The following is a 21,875-nucleotide window of genomic DNA, read 5'->3' on the forward strand; positions in this document are numbered from 1 at the left end:
CCTAAATAGTGTTAAAAAAAATCCTTCCCGTGACTGTCTGGTCTTGTGACATCATTTTCTTTATTTTTTTATGCACAAAAGATTGTGGTTTTTTTTTAATATAGTTTATTGAGCTTGGCAAATCCTCTGCCAGATATAAATAAGTGCTTATATTTTGTCACCATACCGGGAGATTATGAGCCTACGGCATACTGTTTAAACATTGAATGCAAAACTTTGTGCAGTGTGTAAAACTTTGTGCAGTGAGGTATGAAACCCTCTTGTAGCAGGTGCAGGCAAACAGAATTTCATGCAGGAGTTTTGGAACTCCACATCAGAAAAAGTTATACGTTGGGTAAGATATACACTGCCCCAAAAACATTGAGTGAACACTTTACAAGAAATTTAGGGAACAATTGAGTTGCAGCCAGCATAACGTTCACCACGGCATCTGCAGACTCTTTCATGTCTGTCGCATATGTCCAGTGTGATGAAAAGATTGGTGCGCCAATGGCAGACCTGCCAATAATGGCGTTCTCTAGTAAGTGGCAATCAAGCTGTATGGTGCTGGGCTGTGAGCACATGTCTCATTACAGAACCTTAGACCCTCATGGAGTCTATTTCTGACCATTTGCTTAGAAACATGCAGACCTGTTGCCCACTAGAGGTCATTTTATAGGGCTCTGGCAGTGCTGTTCCTGTTCCTCTTCACACAAAGGAGCAGATACTGGTCCTGATCCAGGGTTGATACCTTTCTATGGCCCTGTCCAGCTATCCTAGCTATCCTAATGTATCGGCCTATGTCATGATATCTGCTCTATACTTTTGAAACTGTGCTGGGAGACACAATAAACCTTCTCACGTGGGCAGAAGTCCGTGTGCAATCTGGTTGGGTTGCAGGTACCGTCCATGTGCAATCTGATTGGGTTGTAGGTACCGTTCATGTGCAATCTGGTTGGGTTGCAGGTACCGTCCATGTGCAATCTGGTTGGGTTGCAGGTACCGTCCATGTGCAATCTGGCTGGGTTGCAGGTGCTACCTCATGTTACCAGCAGTGACAAGCACACTAGCAAAAAATAAAATGGGAGAAGAATCAATCAGGAAGCATCGGGAGAGAGTAACTGTCTGAGGCCACCACCTGCAAAACCATTCCCTTTTTGGGGGTTGTCTTGCTGTTGTCCCTCCAGTGTAGCTGGACAGATTGATATTTAAATGTCTTGAGGTTATACTGTGATACTTAAATATTCCCTTAATTTTTAGTAAGCCGCACAGAATGATGGCCCTAAAATGATATGTTGTGAAATGGCAAAGATTCCAAATTATTACTGTATTTTTCTGACTATAAGACATTGTTTTTAGCAAGTATAAATCTTGCTGAAAAGCGCCTGTATTTTATACTCCCAGGTCAGGGGGTCTGACAGTGCCAGAGCTTCCTGACCGCTGCCTCACTGATCCAGCTGCCAGCTGATAAAGCAATTTGCCCAATCAGTGGGAGAGCTGTGCAGCAATATATTCTGCAGCTTCACAGTTCTCCCTGCCTGATTAGTGAGTAGCAGGAGACACTCCAGCTGAAGATAACGGCTGAAATAAATTAGTCATTGACATATCTCCACTGGTGCAGGTCCTTCTGTATGAACCCTCAGGCAACAGGAAACATGAAAGGTCATGTAGTAACAGAATAACCTTTCATAATATTATGACCACATGATCAGTGGTGCCTGGGGGAAGATGGCCTCAGAATTTACACTAGGTAATACACCACAATTGTATTAATGTTATTAATTAAATAATAAGTAAGTAATTCAGCGTGTAAATAAATCACCAAAAATTGCATGCACAAAACACATAGAAGCCATTGATTTCAATGAGTTTGTTCTCATTTCCTTTTTTTTTGCAAGGCTTGCATTATCTTTCTGCGTATTTGCGTAGCAAAGGGACCCACAGAAGTAATAAAATGTGAACAGGCCCGCGTGTGTAAAAAGTACTGGACTATGTGCAGACATCAAATCAACCTAGTTCACTGCGCAAATACGTTACGCTGAGTTGAGAGTATTTGGGCATATACACCGAGCCTGGATTGCCATCTGGCGGGGCAAGACAGATTAGCTCTGCTAAACTGCCTCCCCCTTTCCGCCGCCTCGCCAACTCTTGGGGGGAAGGGGACGGGGCAGTATCTAGTGTGCTAAGCTCCCGCCACCTCTCTGCCCTTTGTCGGCTGCCAGGATTGGGAAGGGGCGGGGACAGGGCAGGAACTTAGCAACTAGCTACCGCCCCATCCCACCCCCTCCCATTGCAAACAGTCGGCAAGGGGCGGAGAGAAGGGGGAAGAGGGTGGGAGTTTAGCAGACATGCTGCTAAACTCCCTCCCACCTCCCTTCTCTGGCAGCTACCATAGGAGTCTATGGGAGCTGCCACCGTATTCTGGCCAGAAAGATAATTCCTGAACTATCTTTTCTAGCTGACATAAAAGCGCTCAACCGAAATGCGCTCATATGCGTTGTCTTGGCCGGCTGGGCGCTTTTCTGCCACAGGAATACGCCCATCTGAACTGATGCATTGTAAACCAATGCATCAGATGGGCAAAGTATATCTGACGGGCGTGAAAGCGCGACCGATATACTCTTGCGTAAATAAAGCCTAAGCTGACTTTTGATGGATGTAGATTGGATTTTCTGGCTGATTTTTAATAGGGTAAGGCTGGATCAACCTTGGGCCGGCTACCTGACCCAAGTGGGGATTGAACCTGCAATAAGAGAGCTCAGAACTACATTTCTGCTGCCTTAACACTCTGCACCAAACAGGGCTCATATTTTAATAAATACGCAGCAAATCACTCCAAGCACCTCCTTTATGCCAGTCTCAAAAATGGGGGTCACGGTATCTGGACTACATTTTCAACAATTACTGTGTTTTTCATCTGGATTATTAGAATGTACCTAATTTGTTAGCCATAGGGGCGTAACTAGAGGAGATGCAGAGGATTCGGTTGCACCCGGGCCCAGGAGCCTTAGGGGGCCCATAAGGCCTTTCTTCTCCATATAGGGAGCACAGTACTATGAATAAAGCATTATAGTTGGGGGCCCTGTTACAGGTTTTGCATTGGGGCCCAGGAGCTTCAAGTTACGCTTCTGGTTAGCCAACATATTATACAGAATTGGGCAATTATTTGATCTAAACTGTAGTGAACATAACTTCCAGATCAGCTACTCTCAGTAACTGTTTGCAGTCAGTTACCATGGAGGCACATAGGTCTGCATAGGAACTCTATACATAAAATGTTTGGATAATTTTATTCAAAGCTGTTCTCCATTTTTTTTTTTTTTTTTTTAGATGCATAAACAAATTAGTTATTAATTACATTAAAGGAGATGTCCCGCGCCGAAACGGGTTTTTTTTTTTTAAACCCCCCCCCCCCGTTCGGCGCGAGACAACCCCGATGCAGGGGTTAAAAAACCCACCCGCACAGCGCTTACCTGAATCCCGGCGGTCCGGCGTCTTCATACTCACCTGCTGAAGATGGCCGCCGGGATCCTCTGCCTTCGTGGACCGCAGCTCTTCTGTGCGGTCCACTGCCGATTCCAGCCTCCTGATTGGCTGGAATCGGCACGTGACGGGGCGGAGCTACACGGAGCCGCTCTCTGGCACGAGCGGCTCCATAGAAGACTACAGAAGACCCGGACTGCGCAAGCGCGGCTAATTTGGCCATCGGAGGCCGAAAATTAGTCGGCACCATGGAGACGAGGACGCTAGCAACGGAGCAGGTAAGTATAAAACTTTTTATAACTTCTGTATGGCTCATAATTAATGCACAATGTATATTACAAAGTGCATTATTATGGCCATACAGAAGTGTATAACCCCACTTGCTGCCTCGGGACATCTCCTTTAAGTGCATTACTATTAATTACCTTAAGTTAGAGAAAAAGTAACTAAAACTGTTTATTTCATTCAAGTGAAACAGAGATCTGGAAATTGTGGACTAGACTGGGTCAGGAGGAACCTCATTTGCTAGAAAACCTTGAGGAATTTTTGGCAAAAATTGTAAATCAAATCAAAGATGCCAAGAAAGAGAAAGAAACACTGGAAATGATGTTAAAAAAGTAAGTTCAATATAACAATGGATTTAATTAAGCATCGTTTCCTAAAGCATTATCCGCAAGCAACAATTATAGAATACATCTTCTATGAAGGCTAGACTGCTACATTGTGCTAGTAAAATGAGAAGACTTGTAAATGGGAAGATGAAACAATACCTCTTCAGCACCACCTATTGGAAGGCAGCATTCCTCCAAGTCAATGTCAGACTTTTTAAATAAGCCTTATGACAATAACTTGGAATTGTAAGCTGAAGCCAGAATAACCATACACAGACAGATGTTTTGAAGTTATTGCCCCTCATCAATGTGCAGCAGGTTTCTGGCTTGGCTAGTGAGAGACCTATAGGAATTAGAGTAATATAGATGAAGATGAGCATTAGAGTTTTCATTTGGTTTGGAAACAAAAGCATATTGGAGGAAATTGAAAAATTTTAACTTTTGCACCTAAATAGCATTATTTGTGAACATAAATTGTTGTATTCCAATGTTTGTGTTAAAAATGTGTTGCATTATTATATTTATTGCATTCAACACACAAAGTCTATCCTGCTTTTGTTACCTCTAAATGTCAAGAATATCCACTAATATAGTCTAGGATGCAGAGAGGTTGGGATAAAGGCATAGCTAAGGGCTATGGTTGTGCATACAGCCTGAGTGTAAGAATTTTCTAACCAGTCATTTTTAAATCATACTAGTAATTATTAGGAAATTATAGCACCAGTGTTTCTGGTGGCGCTATGCGCCACACAGCTCTGCTACATGCACATCACACATACACAGCTCTGGTACATGGGCATGTGACAGACACACAGCTGTGCTACATGCCATATGCCTGACAGACACAGCTCTACTACATGACATGCACATCACAGACACAGTTCTGCTACATGACATGCTCATCACAGACATAGTTCTGCTTCATGACATGTGCGGCACAGACACAGCTCTGCTTCATGACATGTGCGGCACAGACACAGCTTTGCTACATTACATGTGCGGCACAGACACAGATCTGCTACATTACATGCACCTGTTACAAACACAGCTCTACTACATGACATGCATGGTACAGGCACAGCTTTGCTACATTACATGTGCATGTCACAAACACAGCTCTGCTACATGGCATGTGCATGTCACAGGCACAGCTCTGCTACTTGACATGTGCAGCACAGACACAGCTCATTACATGTATGTCACAGACACACCTCTGCTACATTATATGCCTGTCACAGACACAGCTCTGCTACATTACATGTGCATGTTACAAACACAGCTCTGCTCCATTACATGCGCATGTTACAAACATAGCTCTACTACATGACATGCACTGCACAGACACAGCTCTGCTACATTACATACATCCATTCTGGCTATACACATTACACACACAGCTCTACTACATCCATCCTGATTCCTACACATGACACACACAGCTCCTGGATACAGTGATCAGCCCCTGGTCATGTGATCCCTGACTCCATCCACACAGGTGATCACATGACAGTGACACAATCACAGGTCTTGGTAGCTGCTGTCGGCTTATTCAGTATACAGTATTTTCTACTAAACTCCAGAATGGCTCCTCCCACAGTAGTGACATCACCGCAGGTCCTTCAGCCTGCTGGATCTTTGTGGTGTAGGTAGGTCAGTGTCTCCTGTCAGGACTGCTGAGTTGTGTCTGACATAATAACGGTTTAGTTGTATTCTCATTGTGTTATTTTTGTCCTCCCCTTCCAAGAGCCCTAACTTTGTTCTTTCTTCTGTCAGTCAGCCTCTGTGTTTTATATATACTGTAGGTCCTGCAATGACATTACGAGGGGTAGAGTGATGACGTCACCAGGGGTGAAGCATGAGAAGCACACACACACAAACACATATACAAACACACATACATTCTTACAAACAAACGGACAAGTGGTCGTTAGTAGTTTGATTTAGATACACAAGCCATATTTATAGGGTATATATGCTATAGCAGTGAACCAGATTTTTGCACCAGGCGAAAGAAAGCCTAGCTACATTTTGGGTTGGCACCCAATACACAAGAGGCAGTCATTTTCCTAATCATAGCTAAGGAGGAGTGAACAGGCAAAGTCAAGATCAAGGTTAGCTTGGACTTTGACAGGCAACAGAGGTGGGAAGTTACAGCAGGCTCGCAGGGCGTTACTGGAACCAGACTGCAGGATGCCGCTATTGCATACATATAGGCCAACTAGGGGTGGGATTTAATATTTATAATGAATCTCCTATCATGGAGGTATGGACTCTGATGCAGGGAATTTCCAAGTGAAAGTCCAAAGGATAACCTCAATAGATGATCAAGAGCAGCAGGTAAAAGAATTCTTACATTTCAGTAGGTATGAAATAGTCAAGCAATCCAGAAATCTTCATACAGGATCAAATCAGAATTCAATGATGTAATTAATGGTATCAAGTGCTGAAAAAAAAATGAACCAAGCATGAGTTAGAGTGCAGAGTTGTCATGATGCAAAGCCAAGGATTAGACCCAACTAAACTGATATTGAGCACGAGAGGTACTTTTACACTGGGCAATTATCACCCGATTTATTGCTGTAAGCAGTGAATACGGGTGATCGTCGTCCCGTGTACAAGAGGCCACTGACAGGGCACTGAGTGATAAATCGCTCACTTGTCGGAGTCGCTTGCTTCTTAGTAAAATTAAAAAACAAGCGACTGTTGGGCCATGTAACCAGGAGGCACTTAATCTTTGAGCGACTGCCTGTTTGCAGTGAATGGAGGTGGGCAGGTTGGGACAATCTCTGACCCTCTCCACCCCCATTCACAAAACGATTATCGCTCCTGTGTAAAGCACAAAAACAGTAGTCGCTGCGACGACTGTCCCAACAGTTATCCCGTATAAAGAGACCTTAAGACCGGAATGAGTGATGCAAAATACTGGACAGCACATTGACAAGGCATCAGAACATAGTAACATAGTATGTAAGGCCTCATGTCCACAGGTGGATTTGATTTGCGGAATACGCGTGGGTAACCCGCAAATCAAGCCACCCATAGGGATACATGGGTGTCCGTAAATGCATTAAAATGTGTGGATTTGTTTTGTGGAAAACAAATCGCAGCATGCTCCATTTTGCTACGGATCACGCACGGACGGTTTCTCTTGACTTTAATTGTGGGAATTGCGGACAGGCCGTGGATAGATCGGGAAAGCAGGAGTTAAAAAAAAAAGTACTGCACATGCATGCGGCGCGCTGGCTCGCACTTCCGCACACTTCCACAGTGAAAAAGAAAGTAGATCCGGACAGGAAGCAGGAGACCCTCACATATGTGTCCTTGGCCGTGGGCAGAGTGGGATTCCACTGTGGGCTCCCGAATGTGAAATCCAACCCGCCAGTGGGCATGATGCCTAAGGCTGAAAGAAGACAATGTCCGTCCAGTTCAGCCAGTTTCCATCATCTCCCTTGCTGATCCAGAGGAAGATGGGAGTAGGATCACAGGATTGACCACAAATCTGTTATGACCACGGGATCAGTATGTTAGCAGATATTCGTAGAGTTCAGCAACGTCCCATTAGAAATAAAATGTTCCAGTAGATAGGGCAGCGGGTGCTATTGGAAGACGTAGTAGGCAGTATGTTACTCCAAATCACACTTCACAAATCTGTGTCTACAAGTGTCTCAATATATCCTGTGCAGAGTTCACGTAAAGAGCTATTGGTAAACCAGTAACTGAAATGCGAAGGCTCGCACAATTTTCTTTTACAGACTCACTTTGACTGCTATCTATATTCTCACCATTAAAAATGTATATTCCTTGTATAGGAGGATTACTGAACATAATGTAGAGGTGCAACGTCTGTATGAAGAAATGGAACAACAAATGCGTGAGGAAATTAAGCGATTAACCAAGGAGGTAGGTATTATATTGCAGCTTCAGTAAAATTATGAAAAATATAACTATTTTGACATGACCACCCAAAATTTCATTGTCTTCTGGGGAAAAAGTGCCTTATCAGAGAAGACAACCAAAAATTCATAATATGTCCCCTTAGTGACCAAGCCTGTTTGCGCCTTAATGACCAGGCCACATTTTGGAAATCTGACGTGTCACTTTAACATAGAATAGCTCCGTAAAGGTATTGCATACCCAAGTGATTCTGACATTGTTTTTTTGCCACATATGGTACTTCATTTAGGTGGTGAAAATAGTCTAATGTAATTTGTGTATATTTATTAAAAGCACCAATATTGGGAAAATTTTGAAAAAATTATTGTTTTTTCACATTTTCAATTGTAATATATCAAATATGTGTAAATATACTGTACAAACTTTTCCTAAGATATATATTTCCATCTATTTACTTTATTCTGAATGCACATTTGAAAAACTTTTATGTTTTTTTACCCATGTAGGAGACATACAAATTTAACATTACTTTTCAGCATTTTGAAGAACACTTTGTTTTCCTACACCGAGCCAAGATTGCAAAGACTCATAGGTGTCAGAATGATAGATACCCCCACAAATTGCCCTATTTTAAAAACTACACCCCTTAATGTATTCACTGAGGGGGGTCATGAGTATTTTGACCCCACAGTTTTGTTCAGGAATTAATTCAATTTAGAGGAGAAAAAGTAAAATTTCATATTTTTGCAAATATATAATTTTAAAGACATATTTTTTTCCTATAGTTTACATGAAAATGAGGATTTACACCCCAAAATGGATCCCCCTGTTTGTTCTGTGTTCAGAAATATACCCATTGTGGCCCTAATCTTATATCTGGATGCACAACGGGGCCCAAAATGAAAGGAGTAATCAGTGGCTTTCAGAACATAGATTTTGCTTGAAGTCCTTTTATGCCCCATTGCCCACTTGTAGAGTTCTTGAGCGGCCCAAACCATAAAGAACCCCAATAAATGACCCCATTTTGAAAACTAGACTCCTTAACGAATTTATCTAATGGTGTACTAACTATTTGGATGCCACCATTTTTGAATGAATTCAAGCAAAGCAAAAGGAAAAAATTGTGATTTTCATTTTTTTGGCAATTCTGTCATTTTAAAAACAGCTTTTTTTGTACAGCACACATATGAATGAAGACTTGCACCCCAAAACGGATACCCCTGTTTGTGCCATTTTCAGAAATATACCCATTGTGGCCCTAATCTTATGTCTGCATGCACAACGGGGCCCAAAATATAAGGAGCAGTCGGTGGCTTTTAGAACATAAATTTTCCTCGAAGGCCTTTTATGCCCCATACCACACTTGTAGCGTTCTTGAGCGGCCAAAACAATAGAGAACCCCCACAAATGACCCCAGTTTGAAAACTAGACCCCTTAACGCGTTCATCTAGGGGTGTACTGTGTATTTTAACCCTACAATTTTTGAATAGATCTAAGCAAAGCAGTAGGAAAAAATTACAATTTTCATTTTTGGGCAATTGTGTCAATTAAAAACAGTTTTTTTGTACAGCACACATATAAATGAAGACTTTCACCCCAAAATGGATACCCCTGTTTGTCCCGTATTCAGAAACATACCCATTGTGGCCCTAATCTACTTACAGGACACATAGCAAGAATAATAGAAGGAACACCCATTGGATTTCAGGGTACAACTGAATAAATTCCAGGCCCCATTGCCCACTTATAGAGCAATTGAGCGGCCAAAACGATAAGGAACCCCCTCAAATGACCCCATTTTGAAAACTAGACCCCTTAACAATTCCTCTAGTGGTGTACTGCACATTTTGATCCCACAGTATTTGAATGAATCTAAGCAAAGCAGAAGGAAAAAATTATGATTTTCATTTTTTTGTCAATTTTGTCAATTTAAAAACAGTTTTTTTGTACAGTGTACATAGGAATGAAGACGTTCACCCCAAAATGGATACCCCTGTTTGTCCCGTGTTCAATAACATACCCATTGTGGCCCTAATCTACTTACAGGATCCATGGCAAGGCCTATAATGGAAGGAACACCCGTTAGATTGCAGGGCATAACTGAATAAATTCCAGGCCCCATTGCTCACTTGTACGGAATAAAAATTGACTCCCTAAAAATATCCCCTCCCCACACACTCCGCGCCCTTTTCGGCGTTCCCCAAATCTTCGATAAAAGTAATAATGTAAACTGTGGTATTTCTGAAGACAGTTGTAATTACAGAGGATGGTTGGGATGCGTACATGGGGCATTAAAACAGGGTAACCTCCCTCCTCTCATGCTTTTTGGGGGTCATTTTTTGACCTCAGTGGCGGGTATGGGGTGTAAAAAGTGGCGTTCCGTGAGTCTCCGTAAGCTTGATGAGGTGCGGTGGTCTCACACAGAAGGTGCTCAACAAGCTGCTCCTGGAACTGCAAGAAGGCGAGCGTTCCCGGGGCTTCTTGTAAATTACGTATTACAGGTAGTGGTCTGAATAATGCCGGGCTCACACGGCCGGATGTGGAATCTGCTTGTGGAGGCCTGCAGCAGATCCCAGCTGTGAGCCCCGCTGTGACCCTGCGTACGGCCGCGTAATGTACTGCGCATAACTGCCTACTCACACAGGCGGTCATGCGCAGTACACCTTTTTTTGTTTGCATTTCCCGCACCGTCGCTTAGCGATGACACAGGTACCGGCAGCCCGTACACAACATAGTTGCTTATGGGCTGCGGGTATATCCTTGACCACGGACCACAATGGGCTCTATGTTGCGGATATCCGCAGTAAAATAGAACCTGCTGCGTTCTCTTTTCTGCCAGTGGATTACGCAATTCCAACCCACTAATGTGAGCGGAATTGTGTAATCCAATGCGATTGATCTGCGTATTAGACACATGCAGAATCTGTAATTCCTATCCGGTCATGTGAGACCAACCTATGTTAGATTGCTACTTTTTTCTCACATGACTGGGGACCGCTCAACGAGGCCACCGCTCACTGCTCCAGGCTCTTGGTGACCTTTGGTCGCTGGGAGCAAGGAGATTTTAAATTTCCTTGGCTCCCTGACTCCTGCGCATGTGTCCAGCATTTTGCCGGCAGTCGCATTTGTAGAATGCAGGAAGGTTCACGGAGGAGGATCGCGTCGGGGTTCAAATATGGAGAAATAGGAAAGTCCCGCAGCACACCTAACACATACACTTCAGTGCAGAGGTTCCAGTCTGTATATGCCAAGCCACCTGTGGGGTCATGAACCAAACCCCAAATAAATGCAATGGTATCCAAGGAGGCGGCAGCATCAACGGTGTAGAGATTATAAAAAAAGGGTTTTATTGCTCCATAAAATGGCGACGTTTCGACTTAATCTAAGTCTTTTTCAAGCCGCATTTGTAGAATGCAGGAAGGTTCACGGAGGAGGATCGCGTCAGGGTTCAAATATGGAGGCCTCCGGTGAAAAGTTTCATCTCCTCTCACCAATCGCATCGGTGAAGGGAGATGAAACTTCAATTTTTTTTTAAACTTTTACATGACCGCCATTATCCATTGGATAACGGCGAACACGTGACCAGGAACAGCTCACCGCGGCCCCCCGTGAAATCTCCAGGCTCTTGGCTCAGTTTTGTAGCCAGGAGCAGGGAGAATTTAAATTATCCTGGCAATCCACAGCTTTTGCGCATGCGTCCGCCACTTTGGCGACGGGCTTGTGCACAGAAGCTGGGGTAAGGTCTGCGGATAAATCCGGGGGCCTTATGTATGTACTTCTATCCTCCCTCACGGATATGATCCGTGAGGGCAGATGAAACGTACGCTATTTAAACTTTTTTTTAACATTTTAAAACTTTTTTTTAACTTTTTTACACTTTTTTTTACTTTAAATGATCTCTGTTATCCTTTGGATAACAGTGATCATGTCCCCGGTGAAATTTCTCTGCTCCTGGCTACACATGGTAGCCAGGAGCAGAGGGATTTTGAATTTCCCGGGGCCTGAGCCCCTCTGTGCACGCGCCCGATGATTGACGTTGGCGCGCACGTGCAGAAGGGGACTTCAGGTCCCGGAACACCGGGGATATCGCAAAGGACCCGAGGTGAGTATTTTCACCTCCCGATCCATAAGGGGAGGTGAAACTTGTACTTTTTAAAAACTTTTTCGTGATCACCGCTGGATATCCATTGGATAGCGGCGATCACGGGCCTGGGGACCGCTCACCGCGGTCCTGGGTAATATCTCCTGGTTCCCAGCTACCTGGAGAAGGCGGGTGAGTAATTTCATCTGCCCTGATGCATCCGATCCATCAGGGCAGCTGAATCTTTAACTTTTTTAAACTTTTTTTTCACTTTATTGCGATCGGCGCTATCCATTGGATCGCCGATCGCATTGCTGGGGGGGGGGGGGGGGGGACTGCCCGCAGCCCAGGATGACAGCTCCATGCTGTCGGCTACCTGCAGGCACCGACAGCATGGAGCTGTCACGTCCATAGCCCATGTGGCTTTATTCCCTGCAGGACACATGTTATTACGTCCTCAGGGAATAAATCCCACTTGGGCAGGATGTAAAAACACTATGGGCTGGTCACTAAGTGGATATGCTGGAACTGAAAATCTGCCACAGGAATTCTGGTTTGGATAAGGGCATTGTCTTCTCAAAGAGGTGGTGTTTTGGAGAGGGTTCACTGCATTTGCATTCAGTAATTCTTCAGACTGTTCAAAACTGGAATGTGATGAAGATCATTATCTTTACAAAAGAGAACATTTAGTGAAAAAAAAAAGAATACCATTATTTACTTAAAACAATTTTGTCAGCTTCCTATTTTGTCTGGTATGTGAAGGTCCCACCACTGGGAACTTTGTCTATCAGTGCAATTGGGCTCTCTATACTCCAAGGGCATATCTAGAGGAGACCTAGTGGGACATGTGACCGAGGTTCAAGGTGCCAGGGGCAATGCTTATTAGCCACTATTCCAGGCTATTTAGGTAAAGGTTTAGAGCAGAGGCCCACAACCTTTTGTACCTTGTGACCAACATTAAACTTTGAGTGACTGTCATGAGCCACGTTCAAACAGAAGAAAGAAATATTTAGGCTAGGCCTGGTGGCATGGCAACTTTGGGCTCAACACACGTTGTATAGCTAAAAATTGCACTATAGCCCTGCCTATTAGGATGTGACATAGCAGGGCCCTAGTGCCATCTTTGGCTGTGTAATGCATGTTCTGCCTATAGTTTCCTTATAACCATAGCCCAAATGTGGACAGAGAAGAAACTGAAATTGCAAACATTTATTGATAAATATTACATTATGAGATTTCGCACAGGTATTAGAATATTGGAATTGGCACTGTTTGGTGCTTAAGATATGTGTGTAGTAAGTATGTCAACTGTTAGTACATATGGTCATAACTTAGGGCTTCCATGGAGAGCCACACTGCAAGGTGTTCGCAAGCCACTTGACCCTGGAGCCATTGGTTGGGGACCACTTGGTTAGAGCATTAAGCTCAATCTTTTCTCTTACACAAAGGAAAACTGTAGCTACTACAGTACCTACCATGCTTGACCACCATTCTGCCTTGTGCAGAGGGAGTGAATGGAGAAGTGCTTGCTTAAGTATTTCTATGTCATTGACTTGAATGGAGGGAGTCAAGCACATGCATATTTACTTACCCATTCACTCTCTGCCTCGACATGGAAATATATTGAGACCATGGAAAAACATAATTAGAAGACTTGTCCAGTAATACTTCTACACAGTTTATAGCTATGTATATCCACACACACAATATCTACACTACTTTTGGAGCATGTTAGCCATGGCTGTCCATTATCTGGGGTCATCAATGAGCATCCTGGATCAAGTCAGGAGTCATCCCTTCTTTTTTAAATCAATTTTTATTGGCTTTTATTATTAGTTACATACATTGAAAGATTGCATATATATAGGCAAAAAACAAACAAACAAACAAAAAGACAATGTTGTCTTAACTAACATAACTTCTAAAGCAAGACAGATTGCGTGGTTGCAATTTCCGGGGATGTGTTTCTGGATAAAACTATGGCTGTCTGGACATCCCAGCAAATAATCTTGCAATTAACTAACTACTTAGTACTAAGTGATTCTGTACCTCCATTATTATTCGCGTTCCTATTTAACTCAAGGTACTGCGTGTTGGGTACAGAAATCGATTAACATTTGTAACACCTGGTACAAAGACAAGGGGAAAGGGGAGGAGGGGAAGTTGGGGGGGGGGGTCACGAGTAGGTGCCCATACAAGGGGTGGGGGGGTAAGGAGGTTTGAGGTTGGAAAAGGGAGTCAGATTTAAGACAATATATCTTATTATGGTACTTGTTCTGCTTTTCCCATCACATTCACCTGTTCGCCGCCCGGGGTCACACCACGCTCGTGCCTGTACGTGGATACGTTGGCATCCGCCCTCCACTCCCACAGGAGACTCAGACCAAGGCTTTCCAGGGGATCCACATTTCCACAAACTTGTCATGTCTATTGTTTGCCCAGCTTTCTAGTTCTTCTAGATTGCAAATTAAATCTACTTTTTCTTTCCATTGATTTAGAGTAGGAGGGGTTTTCTGGAGCCAAAGGAGGGGAATCAAGGCTTTTGCAGCATCTATCAGAAGTGCTGTTAGTTTATTTTTAAATGTACACTACTAAGAAGAAATGTCTATCAGAAGTCAATCTATATTGCGTCTTTTTGGAAGCGAATGCCTTTGTGTCAGTTAAGGTGTAAATATGAACAAACATAATAGCTGACAACGACAAAAGGACAGAATTCACCAGTACAGTAAAGAAAATGCCAATATTTAAAATAACCTAGAAACCAAGATCTAGAATTTTCTGTTTGTTAATACTACTTTTCTAGAGCAATACTCGCAGCAGTATCCACGATCACGAAATGAAGAATGCCATAGAGCTGAAAAATACAGAGGTTCAGCAACTGATATCTGTTCAAAATGAGGTAAGGCAGCGAAATAGAAGTATAACTGAAATCGAAATACAAGATTCATATATAAAATATCAAATTCTAGGACAATAAGATGAAAATTAGTACCGAAAAAGCATGGAATATTAACAGTTCACCAGTTTTAATTGTGAATTGTTAAAAATTATTATTAGTATATTTTAAAAAGCAGTTCAACAGAAGCACAAGATCACAGCTTGGCAGTTCCTCCTCATAACACATCGGGATCTACCCGGCATGTTGTTATGTATTGGCATAAGATGTGTGCAGAGCCCATCAGTGCCACCTTTTGTATCTAACAGATATTAATTTTGCTGATACTGAGTTGTTTCAAGTGCCAGCCAAAATCTTCTGGCACGGCACCCGATGTGCCGATTTCCACTGGTACCACACCTGCCAGCCTGTACCAGAGATGCTGTATTTCGACCTTCTCATTGACCCTGCCATCACCACGTATAGCAATGTTGATAAGCCACACCTTTTTCTATTCAATGATGATCAAATCTGGTGTGTTATCGGCCAAGACTTTATTATTAGTAAAACTTATTATTTATTAATATTGTTATGCAAGTCAGTACCTATGGCTGCTTTTTAACTTAGGTACTAACTTACATGCAGTGCATACCCATTTTCAGATGCTGACTGGAGGGTCAATTTAATGAGTGAGTTATGTCGTTGTACAAATCCCTACTTTATTCTTACTTATCCTATACAGTGAAGCCAATAAGGGCTCTGGTGGTAAGCCGGTGGGCTCAGATAGAGCCCAGATTTATAATATGCAAGAACATCTCTCCAATACGATAATTATAATCATTTGGTATTGGAAGCTAATAAAACCATAGTAAGATCTATACAAAATGAACCGCATTGAAAACCCACACCAATAATTCTATCTGCTGACCTCACACTGAAGCTTTCCAGAATTCTGTGCATGAGCAGCTCCCTGAAGAAGGCATCACTTTTTCAGGACCTTTTCGCCAATTTTTCTTGTCCAATCCAAATCTCATCCAATCCATAGATTTGGGCCATTGCTTTCCTTGTCCACTAGGACATTTCATCCAATTTCTTTCGTCCAATCGCTTTCCTCGTCCAGTAAGATATATGACATCTCGCCATTGATACTTTATGTCATACTGAAGAAAAGAGACGTGTGTTCTCCTGTCGAACATATAGTATATATAAAATCACTATCCAAAGGAGGACATATCAATACTTGGCAAGGTTTCTATGCAGAAACCAGATTGGGCAGCCACATATGGATTTGTCTTATTGACTAGGGTAAATCTGTAATAAATATCTGTGTCAGAACTCAGAGGTAGTGATGAACGATTAGTGGAATAATCAGTTTGTGTCGGTATTGGAACAATTTCACGGAATCCTCATGAATCGGGATAGTCAAATCTGACTCCCATTAAAATCAATGAGAGTAAAATGCAGGTTCACTAATTTGCCTGCCACATCTTGGAAACACTGTGCTCCTCCAAAGAATTGGTTAATATAGTATCCTGTGGTGTAGGGGTCAGTCATAGCACAGGGGTGTCACTTAAATAAAAGAAGGCCCACATAGGGTCTCCAAGACAGAAAAGGAAGATACCGGGTATGCTGCTTGTTTTAAAAGCAATGCCTTCATTTTACAAGGAGAAATTCAGCCGGATGAAAACAACACTCAAGCACGGACTTGCTCCAAGGGAAAGCTGTAGAGCTTCAGCTGTTTCTTGTGCTTTAGAATGTTTTTGTTTTTAGAAATGGAGAAGGAAACATGCTGAAAGCAGGAGAAGGAGAGCAGCAGCAGTTCTATCACCACCAGCAGCAGCACCTTGAGGGCAGAGTGTGGTCCTCATGGAAACATGAGAGCAGTAGCTCTGTATTTCCATATTGACATATTTTTCATTTGGAGGAGAGTAGTAGAAGGAGGAAACATGGTGGAAGTAGGAGGAGAGCAGCAGCACCACCACTACCACCAGCAACAGCACCTCGGGGACAGAATGTGATAATCTAAGCTCAGTCATATGTGAGTAAAAATTACCAGCGTGCTAACAAATCAGTGGAATCTGGCATGAGGGTCAGGTGAAATCAACACCTTGTTTTGGCAACTTCCAAAGTGATGTATCGAAAAAAGGTCTGTTTATTCCATTAAAGCTGGTGCGACATTTCGGTTGAGCATAGCCTTTTTCAAGCATAGCCAAACACTGTGCATATGTACTCATTACTACATCTACTGACAGCATCAACATGTGTCTGACCTAGGGTGCTTAATGATGTGAATGGGTTTTTAATGTGTTTTTTTTTTGTATAGATCATTTTATGGTTCTGGTAGCATTTGATTGCAGCTGTTCTTGTATATTATACTATATTTGGGATATAGTGTTATTTTGGTATCTGAGTTTGTATACCAGAGGTTTTGCACTGGAGTCTCACAGTTCAAGCGCACACACCTATTGATTAGGACCATTTATGGTCATTTTCTGCTACATTCTTAAACATCTTATTGTATAAAACTTTATGTAATATTGGTTGTTTTAAATCATACTATGAGGATTAATTGCTGGCTGTTACAGTTAGAAAAAGAGCTCTACAACCTACGAAGTATGGAACATGTTACAAAATCAGAGAACGAGAAGTTGAAAAGAACCAATCAAGATTTAGAACTTGATTTGGAGAAAATTCGTGATCAGTTGTCGGAAGCTCAAGGTTGCCTGGGTGAGATGCAAGAAAAAATGGCTCAACATGAATATGAAAAGTAAGTAAAATATAGTTTTAGGGCTCATGCACATGATTGTATTTTGGCTCTATTTTTTATGGAGCCACAATAGGGCTGTCATAGCAGTTCATGAACGCTCTACTTCACCTGTCTGGGCTTCTAATTTGACATGGAGGTATATGCTATTGATATGCTTTATTTGGAGGTATATATAAATGTTATAAGGTCCATTTACAAGGGACGAATGTCGGGCTATCGATGCCCGACACTCGTCCCTGCACATACTAGGTCCCGTGCTCAGTATAAACGATGGACGATGAGCTGAACAATGAGGGTTCAGTGTAAATAGCCGTTTAGTACTGAATGGCCACTATGTTAAGTGAATGGATAGGGGTGGGGGAGTGCGAGGAGAGAAATCTCCTCCAGCCGCCCCGTTGTGAACCAACGATACTCACTCTTGTGCAGCAGCATGGGAGCGAGTGCATGCGGAGACAAATGTCGGGCATTGTTTGCCCAACATTCGTCCTGTGTAAATGGGCCTACACTTTATTTGTACAACTGGCTTATATAAATATAAAATAGCTGTTCTTAAAATACAGGGTGTCTCAAAACCATGGAAACACCCATATAGAATGACAACAGTTTGGCAGAAGGTGATCCAATTTTGCATACAAGTTGAAGGGGAAGAGGGAAACTTGTTAGGCCATTGTGAATGTCAGCCATCATGGATTCAACTCTCATCTTCTCAATGAGAAAATCTGTATTTTTACAGATCTGTAATTTCTAAGGATGCTATTTATGCATGGATTAAATTCGCTGAATGGAGGCATGGCTAACCACACATTCTTGAGACAGGCAACGAGTGTTACATTGAGGGCTCTTGGCAAAGGAGGCTAGAACAACGATGGCTGATCACTAACATAGTAATTAGTCTGAAAAAAAGACCTACCGTATATTCATCCAGTTCAGCCTTTTAACTTCGAGCCAATTAAGTTTCCCTCTTAGGCCTCATGTCCACGGGGAAAATCAGGCCCGCTCCGGATTCTCCATGGAGAATCTGCAGCGGGTCCCTCCTGCCCCGCGGACATGAGCGCTGAAAATGAGAATAAATGAGAATAAACTCACCTCCCATTCGCTCCGTTTCTTCTCTTCGCGGCGGCGCCATCTTCTCTGCGTCGCGGCCAGATCTTCTTTCTTCGGCTCGGCGGATGCGCATGATGACGTCGGTGACGTGCCCCGCGCATGGGCCTCTCGAAGAAAAAAGATCCGGCCGCGACGGAGAGAAGATGGCGCCGCCGCGAAGAGAAGAAACGGAGCGTGTGAGTAAATTCCTATTTTAGGTCTCCCGCGGATCCGGACGGCTTCCATAGGCTTCAATAGAAGCCCGCGGGAGCCGTCCCCGCGGGAGACCCGCATGAAAATGGAGCATGGTCCAGATTTTTTCATGCTCCATTTTTTTTTAAATCCCTTTTATTGATCATCCGCGGGTATTTATCTACCCGCGGGTGGTCAATGCATCCCTATGTGGTGCGGATCCGCGGGCAGGAGAAGAGTTAAAATCCGCTGCGGATTTTAATTCTTATTTTGCCCGTGGACATGAGCCCTTAGGCTCAATGTCCATCGGCGGATTTGATTTGCGAAACCCACGCGGGGCACCCCCGCGGGAGATCCGCAAACCAAGCGGCCCAGGGATGCATGGGCGCCTGCAAAGCAGTAAAAAGCATGTGGATGTGATTTTTTTTTTCCGGCATGCAGATCGCACACGAGGGAAGAAGTCGCAGCATGCTCCATTTTCCTGTGGATCCCACGTCGACAGCTTCTATTAAAGTCAATGGAAGCTGTCCAATTCGTGGACTGCCTGCAGCTGTCAGTGTGGACATGCGGCGGTTTCGCGGGAAAGCAGGAGATTTGAAAAAAAAAGCACTGCACACGCGCCGGGCACGTGGTCCGGCGCGCCCGGACACATCCGCCGTGCTGAAGAAAGAAGATCCGTCCACGACTGAGGAGACCCACGCTGAATCTGGAGAGATAAGAAACTGTCTTTTCTTCTCCATCTCTGCAGGCATGTACGGATTCCACTGCAAGAATTAGCAGATGGAATCCGTGCGTACAAGTTTACATTGGGCCTTAGCCTGCAGGATGTATGTAAAATTGTATCACCATCTGTCAAATAGTTTTCATTCTATTAAAGTGTTTTCCCACTTTTCAGACACCTTGTATATTGAATTGCTAACCCTTGATCCTTGGTCTTTCATTTAATACATGTGTATAATTTATCATGCATTTTCAAGAAAAACGTTTACTTCAATTTTAAATACAATTACTGAACCATTACATATCCTTGAGTCAACCGGGTCAACCAATAGTATCTGGTTTGAATTCTTTATGTAGGAATCTATCGCATTTTATAGACTACAGAAAATGGTAGTTCAATTGCCTTCCTACTTAGGGAATTCTACTCAGCTAATTGGTGACTTGTTATCCCATCTTGTTAAGCATGGCACTGTGGGCTTTTAACCCTTTCCAATCCACTGTCTGACCTGTGAAGACATTATGATTTAAGGCTGTACAGCTCCAATGATGGTAGACATCCGTCGGGGTTCTCTTACTATATATTGCCAGCCTCTCTGCTGTCGGAGCCTATCCAACGTGTCACCTCATGCAGTACTGGCTTTAGCCAGCAGATAGCGCAGTTGTATAACAGCAGAAAAAGAGTAAGCCCCCTAGGAAAACAGAAAACAAATTGGATTGGAAAGGGTTAACAGCAGATGATAATGTCCTCTATTTTAACATTTCCAACACTAAAGGAATTGCTGCAGTTGATCACTTTTTATAATGGGACCTGGCTATGGGCCCTATTCAGAACTACTGAATAGTAATGTTTTTGAATTTAAAAGTACTATTTACCAACAATTAAGGGCTATGAGATGGACTCACGTTTTGGCCCACTACACGCTAACCTGTTTATGGGACTATTTGAGAGTGAGTTTATGTATAACCAAAACAATTCAAAGATAATGTTTTTTGGATCTTTGTCTTTACTTTGATGAGTCAGACTAGGACCTAATTCCAATCAGTTGATATAGATAATTACCTTCATTTTAAGAGTGCACATTATTTACATAGCCTTCGGTTAGTTTAAACGGATATGTAAGAATTGTTTGAAGAATTTAATTTTTCAACAGCAGACTAAGATTCTTTGCAGTAGATTTAAACAGAAGAAATATCTCACTAGTTTGGTTAAACATCGTCTTTCTATGGCCAATACACTTTCTCAAGGTGATTGAGATGCAGTGCTCCTCGAAATGATGGTTCTGCCTCTTGGGTCCCATAGGTTTATTACAACTTTTAATTTCAGTCATAAGAATATCCAGAATATCCTAGGAACGTATTAGTATATTTTATTACATGACCCCCTATTGAAGGATAAGATTCCTTTTGTCCCTAACCTTATGTTTATGAGGTCCATTATACTTCATAACTTTTTGGCCCCCAGTCGATTGCATAAACTGGCCAATCTGACCAATAACTTTCTTTCTCTTATCTTTGGTTCCTTCAGATGTGGTAGAGCTAGATATTTGTGTTGCTCTAGGATCAGCCATGGATCAAACCTTATGTCTTCTGATACCCATAAATAATTTTTGATAAGACTTTTTTTTTATAAATTCTTTTTTTATTGTTGAAAAATAACAAGTATACAGATCAAATACAATTGTAGGCATTACAAGTACACACTTGTTCATTTTCTTATCTGAGAAGTACAAAATAAACTTTTTTTGTAGTTAGGAATAAGAGGTTGGGTTGCTAGAGGACAGGGTTAGGGTGGGAGGGGTAGAAAGGGGCATAATGGGGGGAGAGAAGGAGAGGTAATCCATATGAATTCTAATAGTACTGTAAGATACAGATCCAAGAGTTTAAGTAATTTGGCAAGGAATGAGTTGTAGGGATACAAAAAAAATAATAACAATACAGAAACAATATAAAGCTGTTTGATTATACTCTGGTCCCATCTTGGCGTGTTTGACAGATGAATAGGAGCTACTCATCCTAGGACCCCAAATAGTTTTGAATTTCCCATGAGATCTATTTGACCAACTCGTAAGCTCCTCAAACCTATGAATCTCATTGACCTTGGATAACCATTGAGTGATTGTAGGGATTGTAGGCGCTAGGGGTTGTAGCCACATTAATGGAATTAATAATTTTTCAGCCGAAATGAGATGT

At 42.6% G+C, this 21,875-nt stretch overlaps 1 protein-coding gene across 4 annotated transcripts in view; it reads left to right on the forward strand.

Annotated features, from left to right (window-relative positions):
- Positions 1-21,875, forward strand: part of LOC136625647 (EF-hand calcium-binding domain-containing protein 4B-like) — a 90,619-nt gene that overhangs the window by 39,014 nt on the left and 29,730 nt on the right. For all 4 annotated transcript variants that reach the window (XM_066600018.1, XM_066600020.1, XM_066600021.1 and 1 more), the window contains exons 5-8: positions 3,933-4,079; positions 7,883-7,973; positions 14,852-14,947; positions 17,509-17,690. In XM_066600018.1, coding sequence (XP_066456115.1) covers positions 3,933-4,079; positions 7,883-7,973; positions 14,852-14,947; positions 17,509-17,690 — 516 coding nt within the window. The remainder of the gene's footprint in view (positions 1-3,932; positions 4,080-7,882; positions 7,974-14,851; positions 14,948-17,508; positions 17,691-21,875) is intronic.

This window comes from Eleutherodactylus coqui, chromosome 4 (assembly GCF_035609145.1).
Source record: "Eleutherodactylus coqui strain aEleCoq1 chromosome 4, aEleCoq1.hap1, whole genome shotgun sequence".
Classification (NCBI taxonomy): Eukaryota; Metazoa; Chordata; class Amphibia; order Anura; family Eleutherodactylidae; genus Eleutherodactylus; species Eleutherodactylus coqui.